This window comes from Tachyglossus aculeatus, chromosome X2 (assembly GCF_015852505.1).
Source record: "Tachyglossus aculeatus isolate mTacAcu1 chromosome X2, mTacAcu1.pri, whole genome shotgun sequence".
Taxonomy (NCBI): Eukaryota; Metazoa; Chordata; class Mammalia; order Monotremata; family Tachyglossidae; genus Tachyglossus; species Tachyglossus aculeatus.
Window position 1 is genome coordinate 15,585,611 of NC_052100.1, and position 27,373 is coordinate 15,612,983.

General features: G+C 47.7%; 2 protein-coding genes across 2 annotated transcripts in view; both read left to right on the forward strand.

Annotated features, from left to right (window-relative positions):
• SCAMP4 (secretory carrier membrane protein 4) overlaps window positions 1–27,373 on the forward strand; it is a 76,982-nt gene continuing 49,609 nt past the window's right edge. The window contains exon 1 of the mRNA XM_038771067.1: window positions 1–70. The gene's annotated coding sequence lies outside the window, so the exon portion shown is untranslated. The remainder of the gene's footprint in view (window positions 71–27,373) is intronic.
• LOC119949355 (probable inactive tRNA-specific adenosine deaminase-like protein 3) lies at window positions 6–27,015 on the forward strand. The gene is made up of 2 exons (XM_038771065.1): window positions 6–70; window positions 25,584–27,015. Exon 2 carries the CDS (start codon window positions 25,605–25,607, stop codon window positions 26,724–26,726), a length of 1,122 nt encoding a protein of 373 aa, XP_038626993.1. The 5' UTR covers window positions 6–70; window positions 25,584–25,604; the 3' UTR covers window positions 26,727–27,015.

Sequence of the window (27,373 nt, forward strand, 5' to 3'; positions counted from 1 at the left end):
GGCGGGGAGGCCGAAGACGCGGGAGGCGGCTGAGGAGGCGGGGGAAAGTAGGTGTTCTGGCTGCGTTTAGGTAAGTTGAGGGGAGACCCGGCTTTTCTTTTCCACATTAAGGGTGGGCGTCAGGCGTTCAGAGTGCGGGACCCCGGGCGGAGGGAGGATTTTCGTCGTTTGTCCTCCTCCTCCTCCTCCCTGTAGCGGCGCGGGAGAAGTCCAGGCGCGGTCGGCGTGCGGATCCCTCCGCCTCTCCAGGTCCCGGGCCCGTCTCTGAGCTGGGGATTGCGGTGCCCGGTGTCGTCGCCCCTCCTTAAATCACTCAGAACCCGGTTGCTTCTGCTGCCCGCTGCCTTGTGCTGGCTGCCAGGACTATAAAGGGCCCGGCTCTGGCGCCTCCGCCGCTCACGTTGTCGTGAATATGCTGGTCAAATAGCGATCTGCAAGGGCTCTCAGTTCATCCCATGGGGGAGGTTTCCGTGTTCGCTCGCAGATGGATTATCGCGGTAAAATGCAGCACACTAGCGTACCGGCCAGTTGAAGACCCTGCCGAAAGCCGCTCTGTGCTAACAAAATGGCTCCACTTAGCTGCAGGATAACTATTTCCAAAGCTATCATTCCCCACTGTTCCAGTAGACTCTGAGAGCCTTGAAGGTAGAAACTGGGTCTTTTACTTGTATGTTTTTCGAAGGCTAGATTCAGTGCCCTACTAGATTATAAACGCCTTGAGATCAAGGATTATATCCTGTAACTCTCCCAGTGCCCTGCCGCCACGCAGTCAGGCTAAATACTGTTTGAGATGGTGAATGCCCATTATTTTGTAGTCCAAATTCTCTGGTAAGGTAGAGGAACCTGGGGCAGTTATTATTATTGTCATCATTAACCCACGTTCAGCATGCATGTGAGCACTGAGGCAGAATTTTGGTCTGGACGAGACCCTTGATCTACACAGTTTACTGTAAGGCTATCTTCACACATTCACACATTTTCTCTTGTCCCGTGCTCAGGACTGCACGTAGCTTAAGGTCGCCTGCTTGTGGCAATACTCGTCTGTATCGATCAGTCATATTTATTGAGCCCTTACTGTGTGTAGAGTGCTTGGGAGAGTATAGTATAACAGAGTTGGTAGACACGTTACATGCCCACAATTAGTTTACGGTCTAGAGGCGGGGGATATGCAGACATTAATATAAATAAATGATGGATATGTACGTAAGTGCTGTGGGGCTGAGAGTGAAGTGAATAAAAGGTGCAAATCTAAGTGCACCCTGTTGCTCTGGAATGCTTTCCTACACTCAGGAGGAAAGAACTTAAAGCTGGTTTTCAGGAACCAATTGTATTCTAAGACAGAGGACTGCCTATACTAAGATTGGCCCAATGAAACATTACCAAGCTGGGTGAATAAGCAGCAAGCTAAAGCAAAATGAATTACTCAGAAATGATCAATTATTATTTAACTACCTTCTAAGTGTGGAACCCTTACAAGAAGGAAAGGAAGCAACACCATCTCAAAGGAACAGGTAGCCAGATAAAGTCCTTTTCAGTGTACTAAATGCTATCACAAAAGTGATGTACTCTTAGAGTGCTAAGAAAATAAGCCCGTGCAAGTAGGGAACAGATATTCAACAATAAGCATCTGCCAGGATTGAGCGCCAGTTGTTGGCAGTCAAGGGGAAAAGTACTGCAATGCATTTTCTCCTTAACGTGAGGTTCTTAAAGAACACAACTCTCAAGTTACAGAACTGACTGTATTTAGGTAGTAAGCCACAGGAAAATGACCCAGAAGCAGGAATTTGTATTTTTGTACCCCCGATAACAATAATAATGATGGTATTTAAATGCTTTCTAGGTGCTAAACAGTGGGGTAAATCCAAGGTTATCAGGTTGTCCCACGTGGGGCTCACAGTCTTAATCCCCATTTTACAAATGAGGTAACTGAGGTACAGAGAATTAAGTGACCCTCGCCACCTTTGAGAGGCTCAGCCTGCCACTGGTAGCAGGCTACTTCATTTTATTCGTTCTTCATTCAATCATTTATTGAGTGCTTACTGTGTGCAGAGCGTTGTACCTAGGGCTAGGGAAAGTACAATACAACAAACAGTGACATTCCCTGCCCACAGTGAGCTTACATTCTAGAAGCAGGGGAGACAGACATCAATACAAATAAATAAAATTACAGACATGTACATAAGTACTGTGGAGAAGGGAAGAGGGGGGAAAAGCAAAGGGAGCAAGTGGGCGATGCAGAAAGGAGTGGGAGATGAGCCCCATCTAGCCACTAGGCATTTGCCTAGTGGCTAGAGCATGGTCCTGGGAGTCGGAAGGACCTGGGTTCTATTCCCAGCTCTGCCACTTGTCTGCTGTGACTTTGGGCATGTCACTTAACTTCTCTGGGCTTCAGTTACCTCATCTGCGAAATGGGGATTAAGACTGAGCCCCATGTGGGGCATGGACTATGTCCAATCTTATTAATTTGTATATACCTCAAAAAGTACAGTACCTGGCAAGTAGTAAGTGCTTAACAAATACCATATGAAAAAATACATTGGCTTCAGCTTGCTACTCATTCACCCAACACAATGATGTTTGACTGGGCCGTTCGTAGTACATGTAGTCCTCCAACTTATACTACCGCTTATTCCTGAAGATTTGCCAAAGTTGAGGTACAGATGGGAACCAATGTTCTAAATGAAGGATTGGTTCCAGAGCCAAGATCAGATGCCCCATTTTCATTCATTCAACAATCGTATTTATTGAGCGCTTACTGTGTGCAGGGCACTGTACTAAGCGCTTGGGAAGTACAAGTCCGCAACATATAGAGACGGTCCCTACCCAACAACGGGCTCACAGTCTAGAAGGGAGACAGACAACAGAACAAAACATGTATACAGGTGTTAAAATAATCAGAGCAAATAGAATTAAAGTTATATGTACATCATTAACAAAATAGAGTAGTAAATATGTACAAGTAAAATAAATAGAGTAATAAATCTGTGCAAACATTAAAACAGGTGCTGTGGGGAGGGGAAGGAGGTAGGGTGGTGGGGGATGGGGAGGAGGAGAGGAAAAAGGGGGCTCAGTCTGGGAAGGCCTTCTGGAGGAGGTGAGCTCTCAGCAGGGCTTTGAAGGGAGGAAGAGAGCTAGCTTGGTGAATGTGTGAAGGGAGGGCATTCCAGGCCAGGGGAAGGACGTGGGACAGGCGAGAACAAGGTACAGTGAGGAGGTTAAGCGGCAGAGGAGCGGAGGGTGCGGGCTAGGCTGTAGAAGGAGAGAAGGGAGGTGAGGTAGGAAGGGGTGAGGTGATGGAGAGCCTTGAAGCTGAGAGTGAGGAGTTTTTGCTTGATTCGAAGGTTGACAGGCAACCACCGGAAATTTTTGAGGAGGGGAGTAACATGCCCAGAGCGTTTCTGTACGAAAGTAATCTGGGCAGCAGAGTGAAGTATAGACTGAAGTGGGGAGAGACAGGAGGATCGGAGGTCAGAGAGGAGGCCGATGCAGTAATCCAGTCAGGATAGGATTAGAGATTGAACCAGCAAGGTCACGGTCTGGATGGAGAGGAAAAGGCGGATCTTGGCGACGTTGTGGAGGTGAGACCGGCAGGTTTTGGTGAAGGATTGGATGTGTGGGGTGAACGAGAGAGCGGAGTCGAGGATGACACCAAGGTTGCGGGCTTGTGAGATGGGAAAGATGGTAGTGCCGTCGATAGTGTAGCCATGTTTTATATTGGGTCCGAGAGGTTCCATGGTAGCATAGCTGGCTTTAGCTTCATCGGAAGTAAAAGGGATGTGTGACTTCTTGGTGATTCCAGCTTGAGTTCAAGTAGCCTCCTTCAGAACACCTCTCTTCTCCCCCCCGCCACGACTCTCTTGTTCCACCCACCCCATTTCCACTTAAAATTGCTTCTCGTTTGTAATCAATCAGTAGATTAATCATGTTTATTGAGTGCTTACCATGTGCAGAGCACTGTACTGAGTGCTTGGTAGAATACGATAGAACTGGTAGACACATTCCCTGCCCACAGTGAGCTTACAGTCTTCCCAAGCATTTAGGACAGCACTCTGCATACCTTGAGCACTGAATAAATGCAACTATGTGATTGAAATATTGGATGTAAATTTAGGAATGGACGTGCCAATCAATTGTATTTATGTGCTAATTTTTAATGGTACTTGTCAAGTACTTTGTGCCAAGCAGTGTACTAAACGTGGAGGAAGAAACAAGGTTGGACACTATCTCTTTCCCACATTGGGGCTCAAAGTCTTTAAAATTAGGAGGGAGTAGGATTTAGGATTTAATCCCTATTTTCCAGATGAGGAAACTGAGGCACAGAGAAGTCGTGATTTGCCCAAGGTCACACAGCACACATGTGGCAGAGTTAGGAATAAAACCCATTTCTCTTGACTCTCAGGCCTGTGCTCTTTACAGTAGACTATGTGCTCAAATGTATTGAGTGCTTACTGTTTGCAGAGCACTGTAATAAGCACTTGGGAGAGTCCAGTACAACAGAGTTGGTGCACATGTTCCCTGTCCACAACAAGCTTACATTCATCTTAACCTGTAATGTCTTAAAAGTTGAGGACTGTCATAAAAACATTTTATGTTTTTCCTGTTGTTTTTTCCTTTACCTCAGGAAATGATTTGGGGTAGGCAGCAGTCTCTTGGTTTCTCGTAGCTTTTAAAAACCGTTTTAAAACTGAGAGGTAGTCACACTCTGGTAGGGCCAAAGAAGGATGTTTTTGTAATTTTGAACTGGAGACAGTGGTAGCTTTCATTAACCCTAGACTGGATTTTGTGTATACCAAAGGGGAGGTATGTGAATTAATTCAGGTGGAAAAACAGAGTTCACCGTTTACTTGGCTGTAATCACTCTCTACTTATATCTGCTGAAAAGGATGTGCATTTGTTACTTCACTATACTTTGTAAAAGTGAAATGCTAATCTTAAATTATTATTATTGTAATTGAATAGCAATTCTGCAAGAATTGAGGCATGGTAGTTTTTTTTTTAAAGTAGCATTTCTATAAATTCACACTTTTAAGTGGGTTACGTTTTGGGTTGTTTAATATATATATTCATGGATTTTGAGTTTTTCAGCTATAGGCAAATTCAGTGATTCCAGTCACTATAAGTGTTGACAATGTTGCTGGTTTATTAAACTCCTATCCTTACTTTACAAAATGGATATAGCAACAAGAATGTTTAAAAAAACAAGAGCTAGTCCTTAAATTTGCTGGTTTTAAACCTCAGTTTAAATGGGGATTTTTGCTTGCATAAATCTCTCCCTATAAGTTTCATTCTCTGAATATCCAGTAGGTACAGTAAACACAAAGTAGTAGCTCGTGAACATTTTCTAGTGACGTGTTGGATGACCATATTTTTTGTATTTAGTTAAAACTTGGTCTACCAAGGTAGCTACTATCAATCAATCAATCAATCGTATTTTTTGAGCGCTTACTGTGTGCAGAGCACTGTACTAAGCGCTTGGGAAGTACAAGTTGGCAACATATAGAGACAGTCCTTACCCAGCAGTGGGCTCACAGTCTAGAAGGGGGAGACAGAGAACAAAACCAAACATATTAACAAAATAAAATAAATAGAATAGATATGTACAAGTAAAAGACATAAATAAATAGAGTAATAAATATGTACAAACATATATACATATATACAGGTGCTGTGGGGAAGGGAAGGAGGTAAGGCAGCGGGGATAGAGGGGGGGGAGGGGGAGAGGAAGGAGGGGGCTCAGTCTGGGAAAGCCTCCTGGAGGAGGTGAGCTCTCAGTAGGGCCTTGAAGGGAGGAAGAGAGCCAGCCTGGTGGACGTGGGGAGGGAGGGCATTCCAGGCCTCTAGCTACTAGATTAAATATACTTTTAGTCCTAAATGTTAACAGGCACACAGACTGATACAGGGAAGTAGACAAGCACACACCCGTGGACCCAGGAAACTAGATATGCAGACTGTGTGTGTGTGTGTGTGTCTCCCCAGTTTCCCATGCATGTAGGCCTGTTGACCCTCGCACGTACACACTCACTGTCCCTGGGATGTGACCCCCTTAGGCACCCAGGGCAAGCAGATGCACATTGACGCTGAGAGGTAAAAATAATAATTGTGGTTTTTATGAAGTGCTTACTATGCACTTAAGTAATAGTAAGTGCCAAGCACTGTACTAAGTGCTGTGGTGGATACAAGCAAATCAGGTTGGATACAGTCTGTGTCTCACGTGGGGCTCACAGACTTAATCCCCATTTTACAAATGAGGTAATGGAGGCACCGAGAAGTGAAGTGACTTATCCAAGGTTACACAGCAGAGATGTGGCGGACCCGGTATGAGAATCCATGACATTCTGATTCCAGGGCCCATGCTCGATCCACTACGCCATGCTGCTTCTCATGTAGACACATGTACACAGACATGTATGCCCACCAGAGAAGTAGGGGGTGTGCCTGTGCGTGCATGTGCATGGTGCACACACACACACTCCGACATCCTCACAGACCTCACTGTCTCCAGTCTCACCCCTCTTGTCCACATTTCACTTGGCTGCCCAGGTCATTTTTTCAATTAATAGTATTTGAGTGCTTACTCTGTGCAGGATATTTTACTAACTACTTGATGGGGTAGAAGAGAGACGGCATCCCTACTCTCACGGAGCTGATAATTGTGCTGGTGAGACAGACGCTGAAATAAATTACTGATAGGAGGAAGCAACTAAGTATAAAGATCAATGCCGGGGGTGGGAGGGATGGGAGGAGTAAGTGCGTAGCAGGTAGAGACTCACATGCATGGGTGACATTGAGGAGGTGGTAGTATGGGGGAGTTGGAGAAGATGTGATTTCAGAAGGAATTTTAAGATGGGGAGAGTAGTGGTCTGCTGAATGTGAAGGCAGATCTACTTCCAGGCACGAGTGGGCATCTTGCAAGAGGTCAATACTATGGGAGCTGAGGGCGAGGCACAGTATAGAGGATCAAAGTCTCTGGGCTGGGTTGTTGTGGGAGAGGAATGAGGATCAGTAGAGGGAAGAGTACCTTAAAGCTGATGGTTGGGTGTTTCTGTTTGAGGTGGAGAGGGATGGGCCATCATTGGAGGATTTTGAGAAGTATCATTAATGGTATTTGTTTATTGTGAAGTGAGGAGACGTGCTGAGTGATATTTATGAAAAATAAGGGCAACAGAGGGAAGTGTGAACTGGAGGAATGCAGGAATGCCAGAGGCTGATGCAATAGTTGAGTTGGAATTTGAAAAGTTCTTGGACCAGCATGGTGGCAGTTTGGATGAGGAAGGGGAGGATTCTGGAGATGTGAAGGAAAAAAACCAAAAAACTGACAGGATTTGGTGACTGGTTTAATATGCAGGTTGACAGAGAGGATATGTCCAACCCGATTATCTTGTACCTACCCCAGTGGACAGTACAGTGTCTGGCACATAGTGAGCACTTAACAAATACCATATTAAAAAAAAAAAAACAAGGATAATGCTGAGATTGCAGTCTTGAGACAGGGAGAATGGTTGCTTCAGTAGTGATTATTTCATTCAATCGTATTTATTTTTGTTAATGGAATTTATTAAGCGCTTACTATGTGCAAAGCACTGTTCTAAGCGCTGAGGAGGTTACAAGGTGATCAGGTTGTCCCATGGGGGGCTCACAGTCTTAATCCCCATTTTACAGATGAGGTAACTGAGGTCCAGAGAAGTTGTGACTTGCCCAAAGTCACACAGCTGACAATTATTGAGTGCTTACAGTGTGCAGAGCACCGTACTAAGTGCTTGGGAAGTACAAGTTGGCAACATGGAGAGGTGGTCCCTACCCAACAGTGAGCTCACAGTCTAGAAGGGGGAGAAAGACAACAAAACAAAACATGTAGACAGGTGTCAAAACCGTCAGAATAAATGGAATTATAGCTATAGGCACATCATTAACAAAATAAATAGAATAGTAAATATGTACAAGTAAAATAGAGTAATAAATCTGTACAAATATATACAAGTGCTGTGGGGAGGGGAAGGAGGTAGGGCAGGGGGGCGATGAGGAGGAGAAGGAAAAGGGGGCTCAGTCTGGGAAGGCCTCCTGGAGGAGTTGAGCTCTGTAGGGCTTTGAAGGAAGGAAGAGAGCTCGTTTGGAGGATGTGTGGAGGGAGGGCATTCCAGGCCAGGGGAAGGACGTGGGCCAGGGGTCGATGGCGGGACAGGCGATAATGAGGCACAGTGAGGAGGTTAACAGCAGAGGAGTGGAGGGTGCGGGCTGGGTTGTAGAAGGAGAGAAGGAAGGTGAGGTAGGAGGGGGCGAGGTGATGGAGAGCCTTGAAGCCGAGAGTGAGGAGTCTTTGCTTGATTCGTAGGTTGACAGGCAACCACTGGAGATTTTTGAGGAGGGGAGTGACATGCCCAGAGCATTTCTGTACAAAGATAATCCGGGCAGCAGAGTGAAGTATAGACTGAAGCGAAGAGAGACAGGAGGATGGGAGATCAGAGAGGAGGCTAATGAAGTAATCCAGTCGGGATAGGAAGAGAGATTGAACCAGCAAGGTAGCGGTTTGGATGGAGAGGAAGGGGCGGATCTTGGCGAGGTGAGACCTGCTGCAGGTTTTGGTGATGGATGGATGTCAAATGCAAATTTGTGGATGGGGAGAGGGGACAGTATAATTGCATAGTTGTTTCAAATATACCACCAACTAGTGACAAACCAATTCAGGAGCCAATTTTCAAATCTTGATTGCAGCTTTCACTAGAGAAATCTACCTCCACCCACTCTGTTACACTCTCCTCTCTCAGGATGGGGCCCCAGAGAGAAATATGTTTGTACATATTTATTACTCTATTTATTTTACTTGTACATATCTATTCTACTCATTTTTTTTGTTGGTATATTTCGTTTTGTTCTCTGTCTCCCCCTTTTAGACTGTGGCCCACTGTTGAGATTGCACAGTGATTAGAGATAAGATCATGTGTGTGTCCAAATTTCTGAATGGGTGAGGAGCAGGAAGTTGGCAGAGTTGAGAAGTGAGAGGAAGCAAATGGTTGAGAGGTCATCAGGAGCGTCCGCATGAATATTGAAGTCCCTGAGAAGCAGTATAGGGACGGAGAAGGAATGTGAGTGAAGCAACAAAGTGGTTGGAGGTGGGGATTGGGAGACAGGAGATGATGGTGACCAGTAATTGGAGTGAGTGGCATTTTTCTGCATTTCTTTTGGCATTTTTCTGCGACATCTAGTTGCAGTGTCTAATTGAAGTTCCTTTCTGATGGCTGTGAGGGACACTCCCAGCTGTCCTGCAAATGAGAAAAGGTTCACTTAATCACCTATCTTCTACATCCCAATTGATCCATTGTATGTATTGAGTTCTTAGTGTGTGCAGAGCACTGCAGTGAACACTTGGGAGAGTACAGTAGAACTGAATTGGTGGACACGTTCCTTGCCCACAATGAGCTTACAGTCTAGAGGGGGAGACATACGTTAATATAAATAAATGAATTACGGATATGTCCGTAACTACTGTGGGGCTGAAGGAGGGATGCATAAAGGGTACAAATTCATCACCTACCGCTGCACTGTCTCCACCCTCACCAACTCTGAAATCCCTCTCTCTGATCATAATCTTCTCACCTGCCTCCTCGCTCACACTCCTTTCCCCTGTAAATCCATATTACTCCCTCATAGAGATCTCCACTCTCTTGACCCCCATCCATCTTTCTGAGTGCCTCACACCCAACCTCGCCTCCCTTTCCTCTGTACCCAATCTTGATGATCAGATTACTGCGCTCAACTCTACCCTTTCTACTCAGCTAGACTCGCTCACTCCCCTTTCCCTTTGCCACTCTCGTACCACTAACCCACAGCCCTGAATCACTGCCACTGTCCGCCTCCTTCGCTCTTATGCTCGAGCTGCTGAACGCTGCTGGCGAAAGTCCAAACACCATGCCAACCTCATTCACTTCAAGTTTATCCTTTCCTGCCTTAACTCAGCCCTCTCCTCTGCCAGACAAAACTATTTCTCCTCCCTTATTGACACCCATGCCCATCATCCCCATCAGCTCTTCCGTATATTCAACTCCCTTCTCAGGCCCCCTCCTCCCCCTCCTCCTTCCCTCACCCCCAACGATCTGGCCTCCTACTTCATTAATAAAATTAAATTCATCAGGTCTGAGCTCCCCAAAGTCACTCCCCCCCACTTCTGCAACCCGCCAGCTCTCAATGCTCTCCGCTACCCTCCCATCCTTCCCAGCAGTATCCTCAGAGGAGCTTTCCTCCCTCCTCTCAAGTGCTACTCCGGTCACCTGTGCCTCTGACCCCATTACCTCTCATCTCATGAAATCTCTCACTCCGTCCCTTCTCCCCTCCTTAACTTCTATCTTCAACCGCTCACTCTCCACTGGTTCCTTCCCCTCTGCCTCCAAACATGCCCACGTCTCTCCCATCCTAAAAAAACCCTCTCTTGACCCCACCTCACCTTCTAGTTATCGCCCTATCTCCCTCCTACCATTCCTTTCCAAACTCCTTGAATGAGTCGTCTACATGCGCTGCCTCGAATTCCTCAACGCCAACCCTCTCCTCGACCCCCTCCAATCTGGCTTCCGTCCCCTTCATTCCACGGAAACTGTCCTCTCAAAGACCACCAATGACCTCCTGCTTGCCAAATCCAACGGCTCATACTCTGTCCTAATCCTCCTCGACCTCTCAGCTGCCTTTGACACTGTGGACCACCCCCTTCTCCTCAACACGCTATCTGACCTTGGCTTCACAGACTCCGTCCTCTCCTGGTTCTCCTCTTATCTCTCCGGTCGTTCTTTCTCAGTCTCTTTTGCAGGCTCCTCCTCCCCCTCCCATCCTCTTCCTGTGGGGGTTCCCCAAGGTTCAGTGCTTGGTCCCCTTCTGTTCTCAATCTACACGCACTCCCTTGGTGACCTCATTCGCTCCCACGGCTTCAACTATCATCTCTACGCTGATGACACCCAGATCTACATCTCTGCCCCTGCTCTCTCCCCCTCCCTCCAGGCTCGCATCTCTTCCTGCCTTCAGGACATCTCCATCTGGATGTCTGCCCGCCACCTAAAACTCAACGTCGAAGACTGAACTTCTTGTCTTCCCTCCCAAACCTTGTCCTCTCCCTGACTTTCCCATCTCTGTTGATGGCACTACCATCCTTCCCGTCTCACAAGCCCGCAACCTTGGTGTCATCCTCGACTCCGCTCTCTCATTCACCCCTCACATCCAAGCCGTCACCAAAACCTGCTGGTCTCAGCTCCGCAACATTGCCAAGATCCGCCCTATCCTCTCCATCCAAACTGCTACCCTGCTCATTCAAGCTCTCATCCTATCCCGTCTGGACTACTGCACCAGCCTTCTCTCTGATCTCCCATCCTCGTGTCTCTCTCCACTTCAATCCATACTTCATGCTGCTGCCCGGATTATCTTTGTCCAGAAACGCTCTGGGCATATTACTCCCCTCCTCAAAAACCTCCAGTGGCTACCAGTCAATCTGCGCATCAGGCAGAAACTCCTCACCCTGGGCTTCAAGGCTCTCCACCACCTCGCCCCCTCCTACCTCACCTCCCTTCTCTCCTTCTACTGCCCAGCCCGCACCCTCCGCTCCTCCGCCGCTAATCTCCTCACCGTACCTCGTTCTCGCCTGTCCCGCCATCGACCCCCGGCCCACGTCATCCCCCGGGCCTGGAATGCCCTCCCTCTGCCCATCCGCCTAGCTAGCTCTCTTCCTCCCTTCAAGGCCCTGCTGAGAGCTCACCTCCTCCAGGAGGCCTTCCCAGACTGAGCCCCTTCCTTCCTCTCCCCCTCGTCCCCCTCTCCATCCCCCATCTTACCTCCTTCCCTTCCCCACAGCACCTGTATATATGTATATATGGTTGTACATTTTATTACTCTATTTATTTATTTATTTTACTTGTACATATCTATCCTATTTATTTTATTTTGTTGGTATGTTTGGTTTTGTTCTCTGTCTCCCCCTTTTAGACTGTGAGCCCACTGTTGGGTAGGGACTGTCTCTATGTGTTGCCAATTTGTACTTCCCAAGCGCTTAGTACAGTGCTCTGCACATAGTAAGCACTCTATAAATATGATTGATGATGATGATGATGGGTGGCTTGGGGGAGTTGCCTCGTGGCTGTGGGCAGTGGGGGTGTGTGGTACTTCTGAGCCACTGGCCATGGTTTGCAGACCTAGCTGCTCTGACTCCCATCCCGAATTCCCGTGAGGAGGAGATATGCCCCTTTCTAGGCAGCTGCTGCCAGTGTTTCAGACGCACTAGGGCATGGATGTTTTCCAGGGCTGCAGAAGTGCTGCTCTACTGTACTCCCTTTCTGCTGGGTCTATGGATAGTGGTCAGCACACAGATGTCTGTTTCATCTCTGTAGCGCCGCCCCCACCCTTTCTCTGGCAAATTGCCTGGGCTGGGGTGAGGAGAGGCCGGGGGTGGTCACCAGAAGCAAGGGTGAGAGAAGTGGCTTCTGCCGCCTCCTGCCAATAGGGGACATGAAAGGGCACTGCAGTCTTGGCTCCAAGGGGCAGGGTGGAGAGGGCTGGTTAGAGATTCCTGTCCTTCTCAAAAAGTATGGGAAGCAATTGCTCTCGTGGTGGTTCAAGCTAACCAGCCCTGCATGTAGCTACAGGGGAAAGATCCAGGGGTCTCTGGGTCTGGGAAGCTGCTCACTCACTACCTTTGCCAAAGGGAAAGCTAATTTGCATAAAATGCCAATCACTCCCCTGGTGACATAAACTGGTACACACAGCCCATTTCAGGGAAGGATTTGGATGGGGAGGAGGGAGCTAGCAAGGTGGGCAAGAAGACTATGGATTTATATTGTGGGCACTCCATTTTATGCATCTGAGCACGAAGTGGATGAAGAGGGTGGAGGGGCGCGGTCTCCATTTTAGAAACTGGCAGGGAGCAAGCAGAAGTCTGGGGTTTACCTGGAGAGTGTACTTTCACACCTGCCAGCTACGACCTGCGATTAGCCACCATGGAAATACCAGATTAGGGATTGGCTACTGCACTCTCTCGGAACTATCATTCCATGCCTGGATCCAGAAGCTGCGGCCCTAAAGGCTCATCGATTTCACCATCAATCCCCCTCCACCCCCGATCACCCCATCCCTGTCTTTCTTATGCACTTGAGCCTTCACCCCTAAGTATTTAGGCACTCCTGCTCCCCCCAACCCCTGCACACCTCTGTAGCACTTTTGTACACATCTTTAAACTTTGTAATTGATTTTAATATCTGTCCTAAACTGTACACTTCTTGAGGGCAGGGATCATGTAACTTGAATTTTTCCAAGCATTTAGTGTATTGTACTTTGCACAGAGTAAACACTCAGTAAGACACTTAATCAGCTCTCTACTTCCTACCAATCCTTCCTCTCCCACTACAATCCAGCCCACACAATTGGCTCCTCTAAACCACTTTACTTACTGTGCCTCAATTTCCTCTGTCACTATGGGCACCTTGCTCACACTGTCCTGTCTGGAACTCCCTCCCCTTCATATCTGATAGATCACTCTTCTCATCTTCAAAGCTCTATTCAAATCTTATCTTCTCCAGGAAGCCTTTCCTGACTAAAGTTCTCATTTCCCCTCCCTATTCTCCCTGCCTTCTGCATCACTTATGCGCTTAAGTCCATATCCCTTAAGCTCTTTAATACTCATCTCACATCCACAGCAAATCCTTATACTGTGCTGCTTCCCTTACCTGGAATTTATTTCAATGTATGTCAGCTCCTTGAGGGCAGGGATCGTATCAACCAACTCTGTTGTCCTCTCCCAAGAGTATAGTACAGTGCTATGTACACAGTAAGTGCTCCAAAAATGCCTTCATTTTTTAAAAATAACTAGTATTTAAGTGCTTACTTTGTGTCAAACACTGTTCTAAGAGCTAGAATAGATACAAATCAATCAGGTCAGACACAGTCCCTGTTCACCTGGGGCTCATAATCTAAAAGGAGGGAGAACAAGTCTTGAATCTCCATTTTACAGTTGAGGAAACTGAAGCTCAGAGAAGTTGTAACTTGCCCAAGATCACCCAGCAGGCAAGTGGCAGAGCCAGGATTAGAACTCAGGCCCCCTGACTTCCAGGCCCATGCTATTTCTGTTAGACATGCTGCTTCTGTGCACTCATGGATTGATTGATTATAAATACTAGTGCTTAATTGAGCAATACTCAATTTTATCAAGCAAAAACTCCTCACTCTCGGCTTCAAGGCTCTCCATCACCTCGCCCCCTCCTACCTCACCTCCCTTCTCTCCTTCTACAACCCAGTCCTCACCCTCCGCTCCTCTGCCGTTGACCTCCTCACTGTGCCTCATTCTCACCTGTCCTGCCGTCCACCCCTAGCCTGGCTCAGACTGAGCCCCCTCCGTCCTTTCCCCCCTCCTCCCCCCCCCGCCGCCTTACCTCCTTCCCCTCCCCACAGCACCTGTATATATGTATATATGTTTGTATGTATTTATTACTCTATTTTATTTGTACATATTCTATTTATTTTATTTTGTTAATATGTTTTGTTTTGTTCTCTGTCTCCCCCTTCTAGACTGTGAGCCCTCTGTTGGGTAGGGACCGTCTCTATATATTGCCAACTTGTACTTCCCAAGCGCTTAATACAGTGCTGTGCACACAGTAAGCGCTCAGTAAATACGATTGAATGAATGAATGGAATGCCCTCCCTCCACACATCCGCCAAAGTAGCTCTCTTCCTCCCTTCAAAGCCCTACTGAGAGCTCACTTCCTCCAGGAGGCCTACCCAGACTGAGCCTCCCTTTTCCTCTCCTCCTCCACGTCGCCCCCCACCCTACCTTCTTCCCCTCCCCACAGCACTTGTATATATTTGTACATATTTACTACTCTATTAATGTTGTGCATATAGCTATAGTTCTATTTATTCTGACAGTTTTGACACCTGTCTACATGTTTTGTCTTGTTGTCTGTCTCCTCCTCTTAGACTTTGAGCCTGTTGTTGGGTAGGGACCGTCTCTATATGTTGCCAACTTGTACTTCCCAAGCACTTAGTACAGTGCTCTGCACACAGTATGCGCTCAATAATGAATGAATGAATGAGAGCCGAGTGTCAGCAGGGTGGACGACCAAATAGGATCTTGTGGATGGTATGCCCACTGAAGAGCTGCTGAGAGAAGTATAGCATTATGCTTCATTGCATTGTGCAGGCAATTACCCCTGAACTGGTTAGGAATACATTCTAGATTAAAGATGTTATTCCTGGATTTGGGTTATGGTCTGTTGCAATCAGTCAATTGTATTTATTGAGCGCTATGATTCTTGACTAAGTTAATACCAGTTATTGGTTTATGGTCAGAGTGTGGCTCTGTGGAACACACAAAATTAGGTTGTTTTCACAGGGGTGAGTGGGTGTTTTGCATTCCTTCAAGCTTCAACAGTCAGCCCTTAAAGAACAAGAATGGCTAGCCAAACCCTGAATGCTTCTTGTGACTTCCGGGAGTTCAGAATATGAAAGTCATGGGATGGGGCCAGTATACTATCCTGACAACCTTGGTGCACATTAGCATGGACCCCCCCCCCCCCCCGGCACAAGAAAATTCCTACCGTAGCTGTAAGTAAACTGAGAACACTAGGACCCTGGGACTCTAAATGGGCATTGATGCCAAAGGAGCTGGAAAAGTCACCCCAAATGGTAAAAAGTGGGTAGGACTGCCATTGCCACCTATTCCCAAAGGTATCCAAAAACACTGCTCCCACTAACACCTATGGGCCTGGGCAGTGGACGCACAGACCGCAAAAACCCAAGAAGGGAGGAGTTGCAGACATACACAGGGCTAAATAGGTTCAAAGCAGTCAGGGAGTTGTCAGTCAGTTGATCGTATTTGTTTAGCACTTACTTTGTGCAGAACACTGTACTAAGTGCTTGGGAGACTATAACAGACATTTCCTACAACGAGTTTACAGACTGGGGTGGCGGCAGGGCTGGGGAGGACTGAATAAAAGGAGCAAGTCAGGGTGATGCAGAAGGGAGTGGGAGAAGGGAAAGGAGTTCTTAATCGGGGAAGGCCTCTTGGACAAGGTCTCTTGGTTCTCCTCTTATCTCTCTGGCCATTCATTCTCAGTCTCCTTTGCGGGCTCCTCCTCCCCCTCCCATCCCCTTAATGTAGGAGTTTCTCAAGGGTCAGTTCTTGGTCCCCTTCTGTTCTCTATCTATACTCACTCCCTTGGTGAAGTCATTTGGTCCCACGGCTTCAACTATCATCTCTACATTGATGACACGCAAATCTACATCTCCACCCCTGTTCTCTCTCTCTCTCTCTCTCTCTCTCTCTCTCTCTCTCTCTCTCTCTCTCTCTCTCTCTCTCTCTCTCCTCTCTCCTCTCTCCTCTCTCCTCTCTCCTCTCCAGGAGGCCTTCCCAGACTGAGCCCCCTCTTTCCTCTCCCCCTTCCCACCCCCCCGGCCTACCTCCTTCCCCTCCCCACAGCACCTGTATATATGTTTGTACAGATTTATTACTCTATCTATTTTACTTGTACATATTTACTATTCTATTTATTTTATTTTGTTAATGATGTGCATCTAGCTTTACTTCTATGTAGTCTGATGACTTGACACCTGTCCACATGTTTTGTTTTGTTGTCTCTCTCCCCCTTCTAGACTTTGAGCCCGTTGTTGGGTAGGGACCGTCTTCATATGTTGTCAACTTGTACTTCCCAAGCACTTAGTACAGTGCTCTGCACATAGTAAGCGCTCAATAAATGCAGTTGAATGAATGAATGAATGAATTCACCCCACATATCCAATCCATCACCAAAACCTGCAGGTCTCACCTCCACAACATCGCCAAGGTCCGCCCTTTCCGCTCCATCCAAACCGCTACCTTGCTGGTTCAATCTCTCATTCTATCCCAACTGGATTACTTCATCAGCCTTCTTTCTCATCTCCCATCCTCCTGTCTCTCCCTGCTTCAGTCTATACTTAACTCTGTTGCCCGGATTATCTTTGTACAGAAACGCTCTGGGCATGTCACTCCCCTCCTCAAAATTTTCCAGTGGTTGCCTGTCAACCTTCGAATCAAGCAAAAACTTGTCACTCGGCTACAAGGCTGTCCATCACCTCACCCCCTCCTACCTCACCTCCCTTCTCTCCTTCTACAACCCAGCCCGCACCCTCCGCTCCTCTGCCGCTAACCTCCTCACTGTGTCTCGTTCTCGCCTGTCTCGCCGTCGACCCCTGGCCCACGTCCTTCCTCTGGCCTGGAATGCCCTCCCTCTGCACATCTACCAAGCTAGCTCTCTTCCTCCCTTCAAAGCCCTACTGAGAGCTCACCTCCTCCAGGAGGTCTTCCCAGAGTGAGCCTCCCTTTTTTCCTCCCCTCCTCCTTCTCCTCTCCCCTTCGCCCCCTTCCCTCCCTCTGCCCTACCTCCTTCCCCTCCCCACAGCACTTGTATATATTTCTACATATTTATTACTCTATTTTATTTGTACATATTTACTATATTTATTTTTTAATCATGCGTATATGGCTATAATTCTATTTATTCTGATAATATTGACACCTGTCTACTTGTTTTGTTGTCTGTCTCCCCCTTCTAGACTGTGAGCCCGTTGTTGGGTAGGGACTGTCTCTATATGTTGCCAACTTGTACTTCCCAAGTGCTTAGTACAGTGCTCTGCACACAGTAAGCGCTCAGTAAATACGATTGAATGAATGAATGAATCAATAAGACTTTGAAGGTGGGGAGACTCATTGTCTGTTGGATGTCTATCACCCCTGCTCTAGACTGTAAGCCTGGTGTGGACGGGGATTGCCTCTCTTTACTGCTGAATTGTATCTTCATCATCATCATCATCAATCGTATTTATTGAGCGCTTACTATGTGCAGAGCACTGTACTAAGCGCTTGGGAAGTACAAATTGGCAACATATAGAGACAGTCCCTACCCAACAGTGGGCTCACAGTCTAAAAGGGGGAGACAGAGAACAAAACCAAACATACTAACAAAATAAAATAAATAGGATAGATATGTACAAGTAAAATAAATAGAGTAATAAATATGTACAACCATATATACATATATACAGGTGCTGTGGGGAAGGGAAGGAGGTAAGACGGGGGGATGGAGAGGGGGAAGAGGGGGAGAGGAAGGAAGGGGCTCAGTCTGGGAAGGCCTCCTGGAGGAGGTGAGCTCTCAGCAGGGCCTTGAAGGGAGGAAGAGAGCTAGCTTGGCGGATGGGCGGAGGGAGGGCATTCCAGGCCCGGGGGATGACGTGGGCTGGGGGTCGATGGCGGGACAGGCGAGAACGAGGTACGGTGAGGAGATTAGCGGCGGAGGAGCAGAGGGTGCAGCCTGGGCAGTAGAAGGAGAGAAGGGAGGTGAGGTAGGAGGGGGCAAGGTGATGGAGAGCCTTGAAGCCCAGGGTGAGGAGTTTCTGCGTAATGCGCAGATTGATTGGTAGCCACTGGAGATTTTTGAGGAAGGGGAGTAATATGCCCAGAGCGTTTCTGGACAAAGATAATCCGGGCAGCAGCATGAAGTATGGATTGAAGTGGGGAGAGACACGAGGATGGGAGATCAGAAAGAAGGCTGATGCAGTAGTGCAGGCGGGATAGGATGAGAGCTTGAATGAGCAGGGTAGCGGTATGGATGGAGAGGAAAGGGCGGATCTTGGCAATGTTGTGGAGCTGAGACCGGCAGGTTTTGGTGACGGCTTGGATGTGAGGGGTGAATGAGAGAGCGGAGTTGAGGATGACACCAAGGTTGCGGGCTTGTGAGACGGGAAGGATGGTAGTGCCGTCAACAGAGATGGGAAAGTCAGGATCATAAGATCAAATGAATGAATTGAGTGAAAAAGATAGATGAACCAGGAGAGGACTTTGTCAGTGAAGCCAAGGTTGATAACGTTTTCAGGAGAAGGGGGAGGTCCACAGTATCGAAGGCAGTTGAGAGGTTGAGGATTAGAATGGAGTAGAAGCAGTTGGATTTGGCATGGAGGAGGTCATTAGTGGCCTTTGAGACAGTGGTTTTTGTGGAGTGATGGGAATGGAAGTCAGATTGGAGGGGGTCAATGAGAGAATTGGAGAGGAACTTGAGGCAGCAGGTGTAGACAACTAGCTTGAGGAGTTTGGAGAAGAATGGTAGGATGGAAATGGGGAGGGAGCTGTGGAGTCAAAGGAGGTTTTTTTTTAGGATAGGGGAGACATGGGCATGTTTGAAAGTAGTGGGGGGAAAAAGCCATTGGAGAGAGAACAGTTGAAGATGGCAGGGAGGGGGTTAGATGCTCAGGTAGAGGGGGTGAATTTTGAGAAAAGGCAGGAGATGTTTTCTTGAGATACTGCTGGGAAAGATGGGATAATTGAAAGAGAGGCTGGATGGGGGAGGGACAGGAGATTTTTAGGGAGCTCAAGCCTGATAGTATCCATTATCTCACTGAAGTAGGTGGCCAGATCATTAGGGGCAAGAGATGTGGGATTGGCGTGGCGGGTTTAAGGAGGGAGAATAACCTCTGGAACAACTGACGAGGGCAGTGGGCATGGAGAAATAATTTTGCCGGGCAGAATTAAAGCCTGTAAGGATAAACTTGAAATGGATGAGATTGGCCTGCTATCTAGATTTCTGCCAGCATCGCTTTGGGGCTTGTGCACAAGACGGCGGGCTTGGAGGTGATCCAGACCTGTGGGGTAGTGATACAAGAATTGGCAGGGTGCTCTCTCCTCACCCAAATGGAAGCAGGGGCCAGAAGTCAACTGGTGTGTCCACACTCTGCTGCTGCCAAAACTGAGCACTGTTTGGAGCAGTTAGAGTTGTAGCAGGTGAAGATGGATATCCCTGATGACTCCTCTGCCGCCCGCCTTCTATCTCTCCTTGACGCTGCCAACCTCTTCCTCCACCCCACCTCACCCACTCACCAACTTGGTCATACCCTTGACCTCATCATCTCCTACCGCTGCACTGTGTCCACCCTCACCAACTCTGTAATCCCTCTCTCTGATCATAATCTTCTCACCTGCCTCCTCACTCACACTCCTTTCCCCTGTAAATCCGTATTACTCCCTCACAGAGATCTCCGCTCTCTGGACCCCACCCATCTTTCGGGGCGCCTCACACCCCACCTCGCCGCCCTCTCCTCTCTACCCAGTCTTGATGATCAGATTACTGCTCTCAACTCTACCCTTTCTACTCAGCTAGACTCACTCGCTCCCCTTTCCCTTCGCTGCTCTCGCACCACTAACCCACAGCCCTGAATCACTGCCACTGTCCGCCTCCTTCGCTCTTATGCTCGAGCTGCCGAACGCTGCTGGCGAAAGTCTAAACACCATGCCAACCTCGTTCACTTCAAATTTATCCTTTCCTGCCTTAACTCAGCCCTCTCTTCTGCCAGACAAAACTATTTCTCCTCCCTTATTGACACCCATGCCCATCACCCCCGCCAGCTCTTCCGTACATTCAACTCCCTTCTCAGGCCCCCGGTTCCTCCCCCTCCTCCTTCCCTCACCCCCAACGATCTGGCCTCCTACTTCATTAACAAAATTAAATCCATCAGGTCCGACCTCCCCAAAGTCTCTTCCCCCCTTTCTCCAACCCCCTGGCTGTCAACACTCTCTGCTACTCTCCCATCCTTCCCAGCGGTATCCTCAGAGGAACTCTCCTCCCTCCTCTCAAGTGCTACTCCGGCCACCTGTGCTTCTGACCCCATTCCCTCTCATCTTATGAAATCTCTCGCTCCATCCCTTCTCCCCTCCTTAACTTCCATCTTCAACCACTCACTCTCCACTGGTTCCTTCCCCTCTGCCTTCAAACATGCCCATGTCTCTCCCATCCTAAAAAAACCCTCTCTTGACCCCACCTCACCTTTTAGTTATCGTCCCATATCCCTCCTACCATTCCTTTCCAAACTCCTTGAACGAGTTGTCTACACGCGCTGCCTAGAATTCCTCAACACCAACTCTCTCCTCGACCCCCTCCAGTCTGGCTTCCGTCCCCTTCATTCCACGGAAACTGCCCTCTCAAAGGTCACCAATGACCTCCTGCTTGCCAAATCCAACGGCTCATATTCTGTCCTAATCCTCCTCGACCTCTCAGCTGCCTTTGACACTGTGGACCACCCCCTTCTCCTCAACACGCTATCTGACCTTGGCTTCACAGACTCCGTCCTCTCCTGGTTCTCCTCTTATCTCTCCGGTCGTTCTTTCTCAGTCTCTTTTGCAGGCTCCTCCTCCCCCTCCCATCCTCTTACTGTGGGGGTTCCCCAAGGTTCAGTGCTTGGTCGCCTTCTGTTCTCAATCTACACTCACTCCCTTGGTGACCTCATTCGCTCCCACGGCTTCAACTATCATCTCTACGCTGATGACACCCAGATCTACATCTCTGCCCCTGCTCTCTCCCCCTCCCTCCAGGCTTGCATCTCCTCCTGCCTTCAGGACATCTCCATCTGGATGTCCGCCCGCCACCTAAAGCTCAACATGTCGAAGACTGAACTCCTTGTCTTCCCTCCCAAACCTTGTCCTCTCCCTGACTTTCCCATCTCTGTTGACGGCACTACCATCCTTCCCGTCTCACAAGCCCGCAACCTTGGTGTCATCCTCGACTCCGCTCTCTCATTCACCCCTCACATCCAAGCCGTGACCAAAACCTGCCGGTCTCAGCTCCGCAACATTGCCAAGATCTGCCCTTTCCTCTCCATCCAAACCGCTACCCTGCTCATTCAAGCTCTCATCCTATCCCGTCTGGACTACTGCATCAGCCTTCTCTCTGATCTCCCATCCTCGTGTCTCTCTCCACTTCAATCCATACTTCATGCTGCTGCCCTGATTATCTTTGTCCAGAAACGCTCTGGGCATATTACTCCCCTCCTCAAAAATCTCCAGTGGCTACCAATCAATCTGCGCATCAGGCAGAAACTCCTCACCCTGGGCTTCAAGGCTCTCCATCACCTCGCCCCCTCCTACCTCACCTCCCTTCTCTCCTTCTACTGCCCAGCCCGCACCCTCCGCTCCTCCGCCGCTAATCTCCTCACCGTACCTCGTTCTCGCCTGTCCCGCCATCGACCCCCGGCCCACGTCATCCCCCGGGCCTGGAATGCCCTCCCTCTGCCCCTCCGCCAAGCTAGCTCTCTTCCTCCCTTCAAGGCCCTGCTGAGAGCTCACCTCCTCCAGGAGGCCTTCCCAGACTGAGCCCCTTCCTTCCTCTCCCCCTCGTCCCCCTCTCCATCCCCCCATCTTACCTCCTTCCCTTCCCCACAGCACCTGTATATATGTATATATGGTTGTACATATTTATTACTCTATTTATTTATTTATTTATTTTACTTGTACATTTCTATCCTATTTATTTTATTTTGTTGGTATATTTTGTTCTGTTCTGTCTCCCCCTTTTAGACTGTGAGCCCACTGTTGGGTAGGGACTGTCTCTATGTGTTGCCAATTTGTACTTCCCAAGCGCTTAGTACAGTGCTCTGCACATAGTAAGCGCTCAATAAATACGATTGATTGATTGATTGAAGAGTACTGTGGAGATGACCCAGGGCCGTGGACTGGTGGTTTGAAATGAATGGAAGGACAGGAGAGTGAGGGAGTTGAGTTCTGTGGAGAGGGCATAATTGAGGGAGTGAATTTGTGTGTCAGGAAAGGTAGGTTGAGTAAGGAGACCAAATGGACCATGATGACTGAAAAATTAGAGAGGGTGGAAAGAGTGGAGGTCTCTGTTGGATAACAGGACAGTTCAGTGGAGGGACAGAACAGGTAGGTGTGGGTGGGAGAAAAGGTGGCTGAGGTGTTTGTGGTTGGAGAGTTGAAATTCAGAGACTAGAGATGATGAGTTGGAGCATGTGTCCAAGTTGGTGAGTAGTGAGGTGGAGGAGTTGAGGAGTGAGAGGAGAAAGGCACCAGGGAGGTTGTTGGAAACATCCACATGGATATTTAAGTCCCTGAGCATCAGTGTAGGGATGGAGAAAGAGAAGAAATGTGACAGAGACACTAAAGTGGTTCAAAAAATTGGAGGTGGGGTCTGGGGGTTGGGTATGACTGTGATTACTAATTGGAATGGTTGGTAGGGGCGGATGATGCGGACTCCGAAGGATGAGAAAAAGAGGGATGTAGGGGGTGGGATGATGCAGAATCTGCTTCGGGGAGCAAGAAGGAAGCCAACTCCTCACCCTTTCCCAGTGAGTCTTGAGGAATGGGAGAAGATGAGGCCCCATAAGCATTTGGGTCTGTATCCCTTGAGCACTTTGTTTTTCACTCTGCTCACGCAGCACTTATGTACATCATATCCATCTGTAGTCTCTTTTGGTGACTGTCTCCCCCTCTAGTCTGTAAGCTCCTTGTGGATAGGGACTGTGACTACCAACTCTGTTGCATTGTACTTTCCAAAGCGCTTAATACAGTGATCTGCACACAGTAAGTGCTCTGTGGCAAAATGGATAGCACATTGGACTTCTAGCATTGTGGAAGGCATTCAGAGGTTGTGGATTCAAGTCCCACCAGAGTCGGGCTTCTATTTTTTAGAGAAGCAGCGTGGCTCAGTGGAAAGGGCACGCACGGGCTTTGGAGTCAGAGGTCATGGGTTCAAATCCTGGCTCCGCCAACTGTCAGCTATGTGACTTTGGGCAAGTCACTTAACTTCTCTGGGCCTCAGTTACCTCATCTGTAAAATGGGGATTAAGACTGAGCCCCCCGTGGGACAACGCCAGCGCTTTAGAACAGTGCTTTGCACATAGTAAGTGCTTAATAAATGCCATCATTATTATTATTATTATTAAATACCATTGATTGATTGGATAAATGGGATTGATTGATTTGTGTGAGTGCTAATTTCTGGCTGGATCCTGGGCCAAGCATGCCTGATCCTGACTGTGGCCAAGATCAGGCCAAAAATCCAGACTGCCTATTCCCAGATTGAAGTGGGGCTTGGAGCACCCATTCCCCACTCAGGTTAAGAGAGACACCCTTCCCCCTCATGGCAAGGAACCCAATCACAGTTCCTGCTTCCACCAGCCCACTTCTTGCTCTGAGGTGCAACTAGTATCTTTGCCCCCACAGTTGCACCTCCTTGCTGCTAGTGGAAGTGTCTTTGCTCTGGATTATTTTTCAGTCCTGGTAGTAAGGCTGCTCCTAAAGAGAAGTGGAGGCCACCTTCTTTGGTAAGTTGAAGTAGTGGGTATGTTATTAGTTTAATACAAACAACCGTCTTCTATATTTCTTGTGCCTTTAAAGATAAGACATTCAGCGTGGCCTAGTGGGAAGAGCTCAGGCATGGGAGTCAGAGGACCTGGGTTCTAATCCCCACTCTGCCACTTGTCTGCTATGTAACTTTGAGCAAGTCACTTAACTTCTCTGTGCCTCATTTACCTCTTCTGTAAAATGGGGATTAAGACTGTGAGCCCTATGTGAGACAGGGATGTGTCCAACCTGATTATCTTGTATCTGTACCAGTACTTAGTACAGTACCTTGAAAATAAGCGCTTACAAATACCACCGTTATTATTTTCCAAACAAAACAATTTCAGTCAGTGGTATTTATTGAGAATTTACTGTGTAGAGTACTGTACTAAATGTTTAGGTGAATGTGCTCCCTGCCCAGAAGAAACTTAACAATCTTAGAGGTTTAGATTTGTATTGCTTTATTGTAGCAATTCTGGAAAAATAAAACAAGGGAGTTGGTGGATGAGGGGATGCCGGAGAAAGTAGTGTTGATTCTAAGGCTCAGATTTTTATTTTTTTTGGTAACTTGCAAATATTTTCCAAGTGGCTTGTGACTTTCAGAGACATTTTCAGTTAACTTCTTTTTATACATATTCTTCCTAAGTGTTAATTCATACCATGAGGTTATTATTTTAAGCTTGGGGCTATGCATATATGTGTTATTCAAGAAAAGTACCAAGAAGAATCTTTTTGCAAACTGAATGTACCTGGATGTATAATTGCCAAGAAGTAATGGATGAGGAGAAAGGAAGAGTCATTTTTGCAGTTTTCACCCTTAGAAGTAGCCCCTTTTACCTGTTGTTAACTTGGACTAGATCCTGATGATGTCAGCATTTCTGTTGAGAAAGGAGCTGTTTGGTTAGATCAGGTTCCCTAGTTCTGGCACCACCACCTTTTTCATGTGTACAGTAGGTAACTGAGAAAACATCAAAGCAGGAGACACTTGGCTGCCTATCCTAACCCTAAGGAATAAAAGTATAATTTATATCCATTACAGAATTAATATGAGATGGGAAAAGCATAGGATGAATTTCATAAAGTAGTGTTAAGGTAGTTCTGTATTTGGCAAACCTAATTCAAAGAGAATGAGAGAGAGAGGTAGTTTGTCAGATAAAGGCAGGCATAATAACAATGAGGCTTTGAGATGTACAAAGTATCAAATTGAAATGTATGTATGTATTACCGGTGCGAAACAGTGGGATGTCTGAAATTGAGTATATGGTCTGCCCCTTGAGCAATTCAGCTATTAAAAATGCCACTTTGCATAATCAGCATAAATCTCTGTAAAGTCACAATGGAAGCTATCAAACCTTGGAATGAAGGTAGCTTCCTTGAATCGTTTGGTTTGGGGGCTCAGGCCTATATGGGCTAACTGCTGTCCCCCTCCAATTGATAGACGTTGCTCTCCTCCAATCTCTATTTCCTACAGTCTTCCTGGTCCACTGTCTCAATGAAGAAGATGGAACAGGTCCACTGTCCAGGAGACCAGCATGGTGAAGGGAACCTTGTTCCAGACCCAGAGCTTAGTTCTTGGGAAGCTCTCCCAGTGCTTCCAGATCACCAGACTCAAGGAGTTGAACTGGTTTGGGCCTATGCGATTCCTGTCCTGGACAAGAAGAAGACATCCCGGCTGGTGAAAGAGGTGTCTGCAATCTACCCCCTGGTGGGCCAAGGACATCTCAAGAGGGTCCGAGCCTGTCCTGATAAGACCAGTCCCCACGCACTGGAAATTTTGCTCTGTCTAGCGAGCCAGGGAGGAGACACGGTAGAAGGCGTACGGCCCCTTTCTGAGCTCCTCCCCAGTGGACAGATAGACTGGAGCGACTTAGGAGAACCTTATCTTGTGCACGTGCCAGCTCATCCACCCTTTACTAGAGCACAGTTTGAGGAAGCTAAACTCCACTGGCCTACAGTCTTCCATGAAAACAAACACATTTCCAATGCCCTCCAAGGCCTCCTTTTCTCAAAGGAAGATAAAGCCAAGATGCAAATTTACATGGAGAAGGCCATCCACACAGCCCGGCAAGGGGCAGAAAGGGGGATGAAAGCTGTTGGGGCGGTAGTTGTTGACCCAGCCACGGAAGTTGTGTTGGCTGTAGGCCATGACTGTAGCAACGCCTCAAATCCATTACTTCATGCCACTATGGTCTGCATAGATCTTATTGCCCAAAGACAAGGCAGAGGTGCATATAGTTTTAATGCTTATCCTGCTTGTACCATTTCACCATCAGGGGACCGAGCCATTCCCTTACCGGCTAAAAGCATTCAGCCAGGGGTGGTGCGGAAGTATGAATCTAGGCAAGATGGCCTGCCCTATATTTGTACTGGCTATGATCTATATGTCACCAGCGAACCCTGTGTCATGTGTGCCATGGCATTAGTGCATTCCAGGATCCAGAGAGTCTTCTACGGGGCATCGTCACCTGATGGGGCATTGGGCACCAGATACAAAATCCATTCCAAGGAGGACCTCAACCATCATTTTGAAGTATTCAGAGGCATCTTGGGGACTGAGTGCTGCAGTTTGGACCAAAAAAAGCAAGGACAGCAGTGTGTCTCCTCACAGCTCTGATCTCATTTCCTTCTCCTGTAGCCATGCTGTCCTCTGAGTTGGCCAAGACTTTTTCTTCTCATTTTGGGGAGACTATCTTTCCCATGGGTGTTCCCAAATAGAACATTATCTCTCCTAATGCTAAAAAGTTGTGTACCGATCTGTCCCTCCGTAGCTTCTCATTCATGGTAAATGTCAAAAAAAATATCGCTCGACCACATTACTTGTTTCAGTTTGCAGTTGGTTTGTTGTCCGTGTCCCAGACCTTAATGACCAAATGAACAAGACTGAAATTTAAAGAGTTGGCATCTTTTGGGGGTGGGGGGTTGGGGGTGCAAGTGGTGGAACTGTCTTCTCAGATTGCATGGTGAAGCAGTGAGTCCACTATTCTCTAATCTCTAAATCCTCATGTGCAGCGTGGCTCAGTAGAAAGAGCACGGGCTTGGGAGTCATTATGGGTTCTAATCCCAGCTCCGCCACTTGTGAGCTGTGTGATTTTGGGCAAGTTACTTCACTTCTCTGGGCCTCAGTTATCTCATCTGGAAAATGGGGATTAAGACTGTGAGCCCCACGTGGGACAACCTGATCACCATGTATCCCCCCCAGTGCTTAGAACAGTGCTTTGCACATAGTAAGCGCTTAACAAATACCATCATTATTATTAGCAT

Bases quoted from the DNA above. Each gene is read 5' to 3' on its own strand.
- LOC119949355 (XM_038771065.1), top strand. From the start codon at position 25,605: ATGAAGAAGATGGAACAGGTCCACTGTCCAGGAGACCAGCATGGTGAA.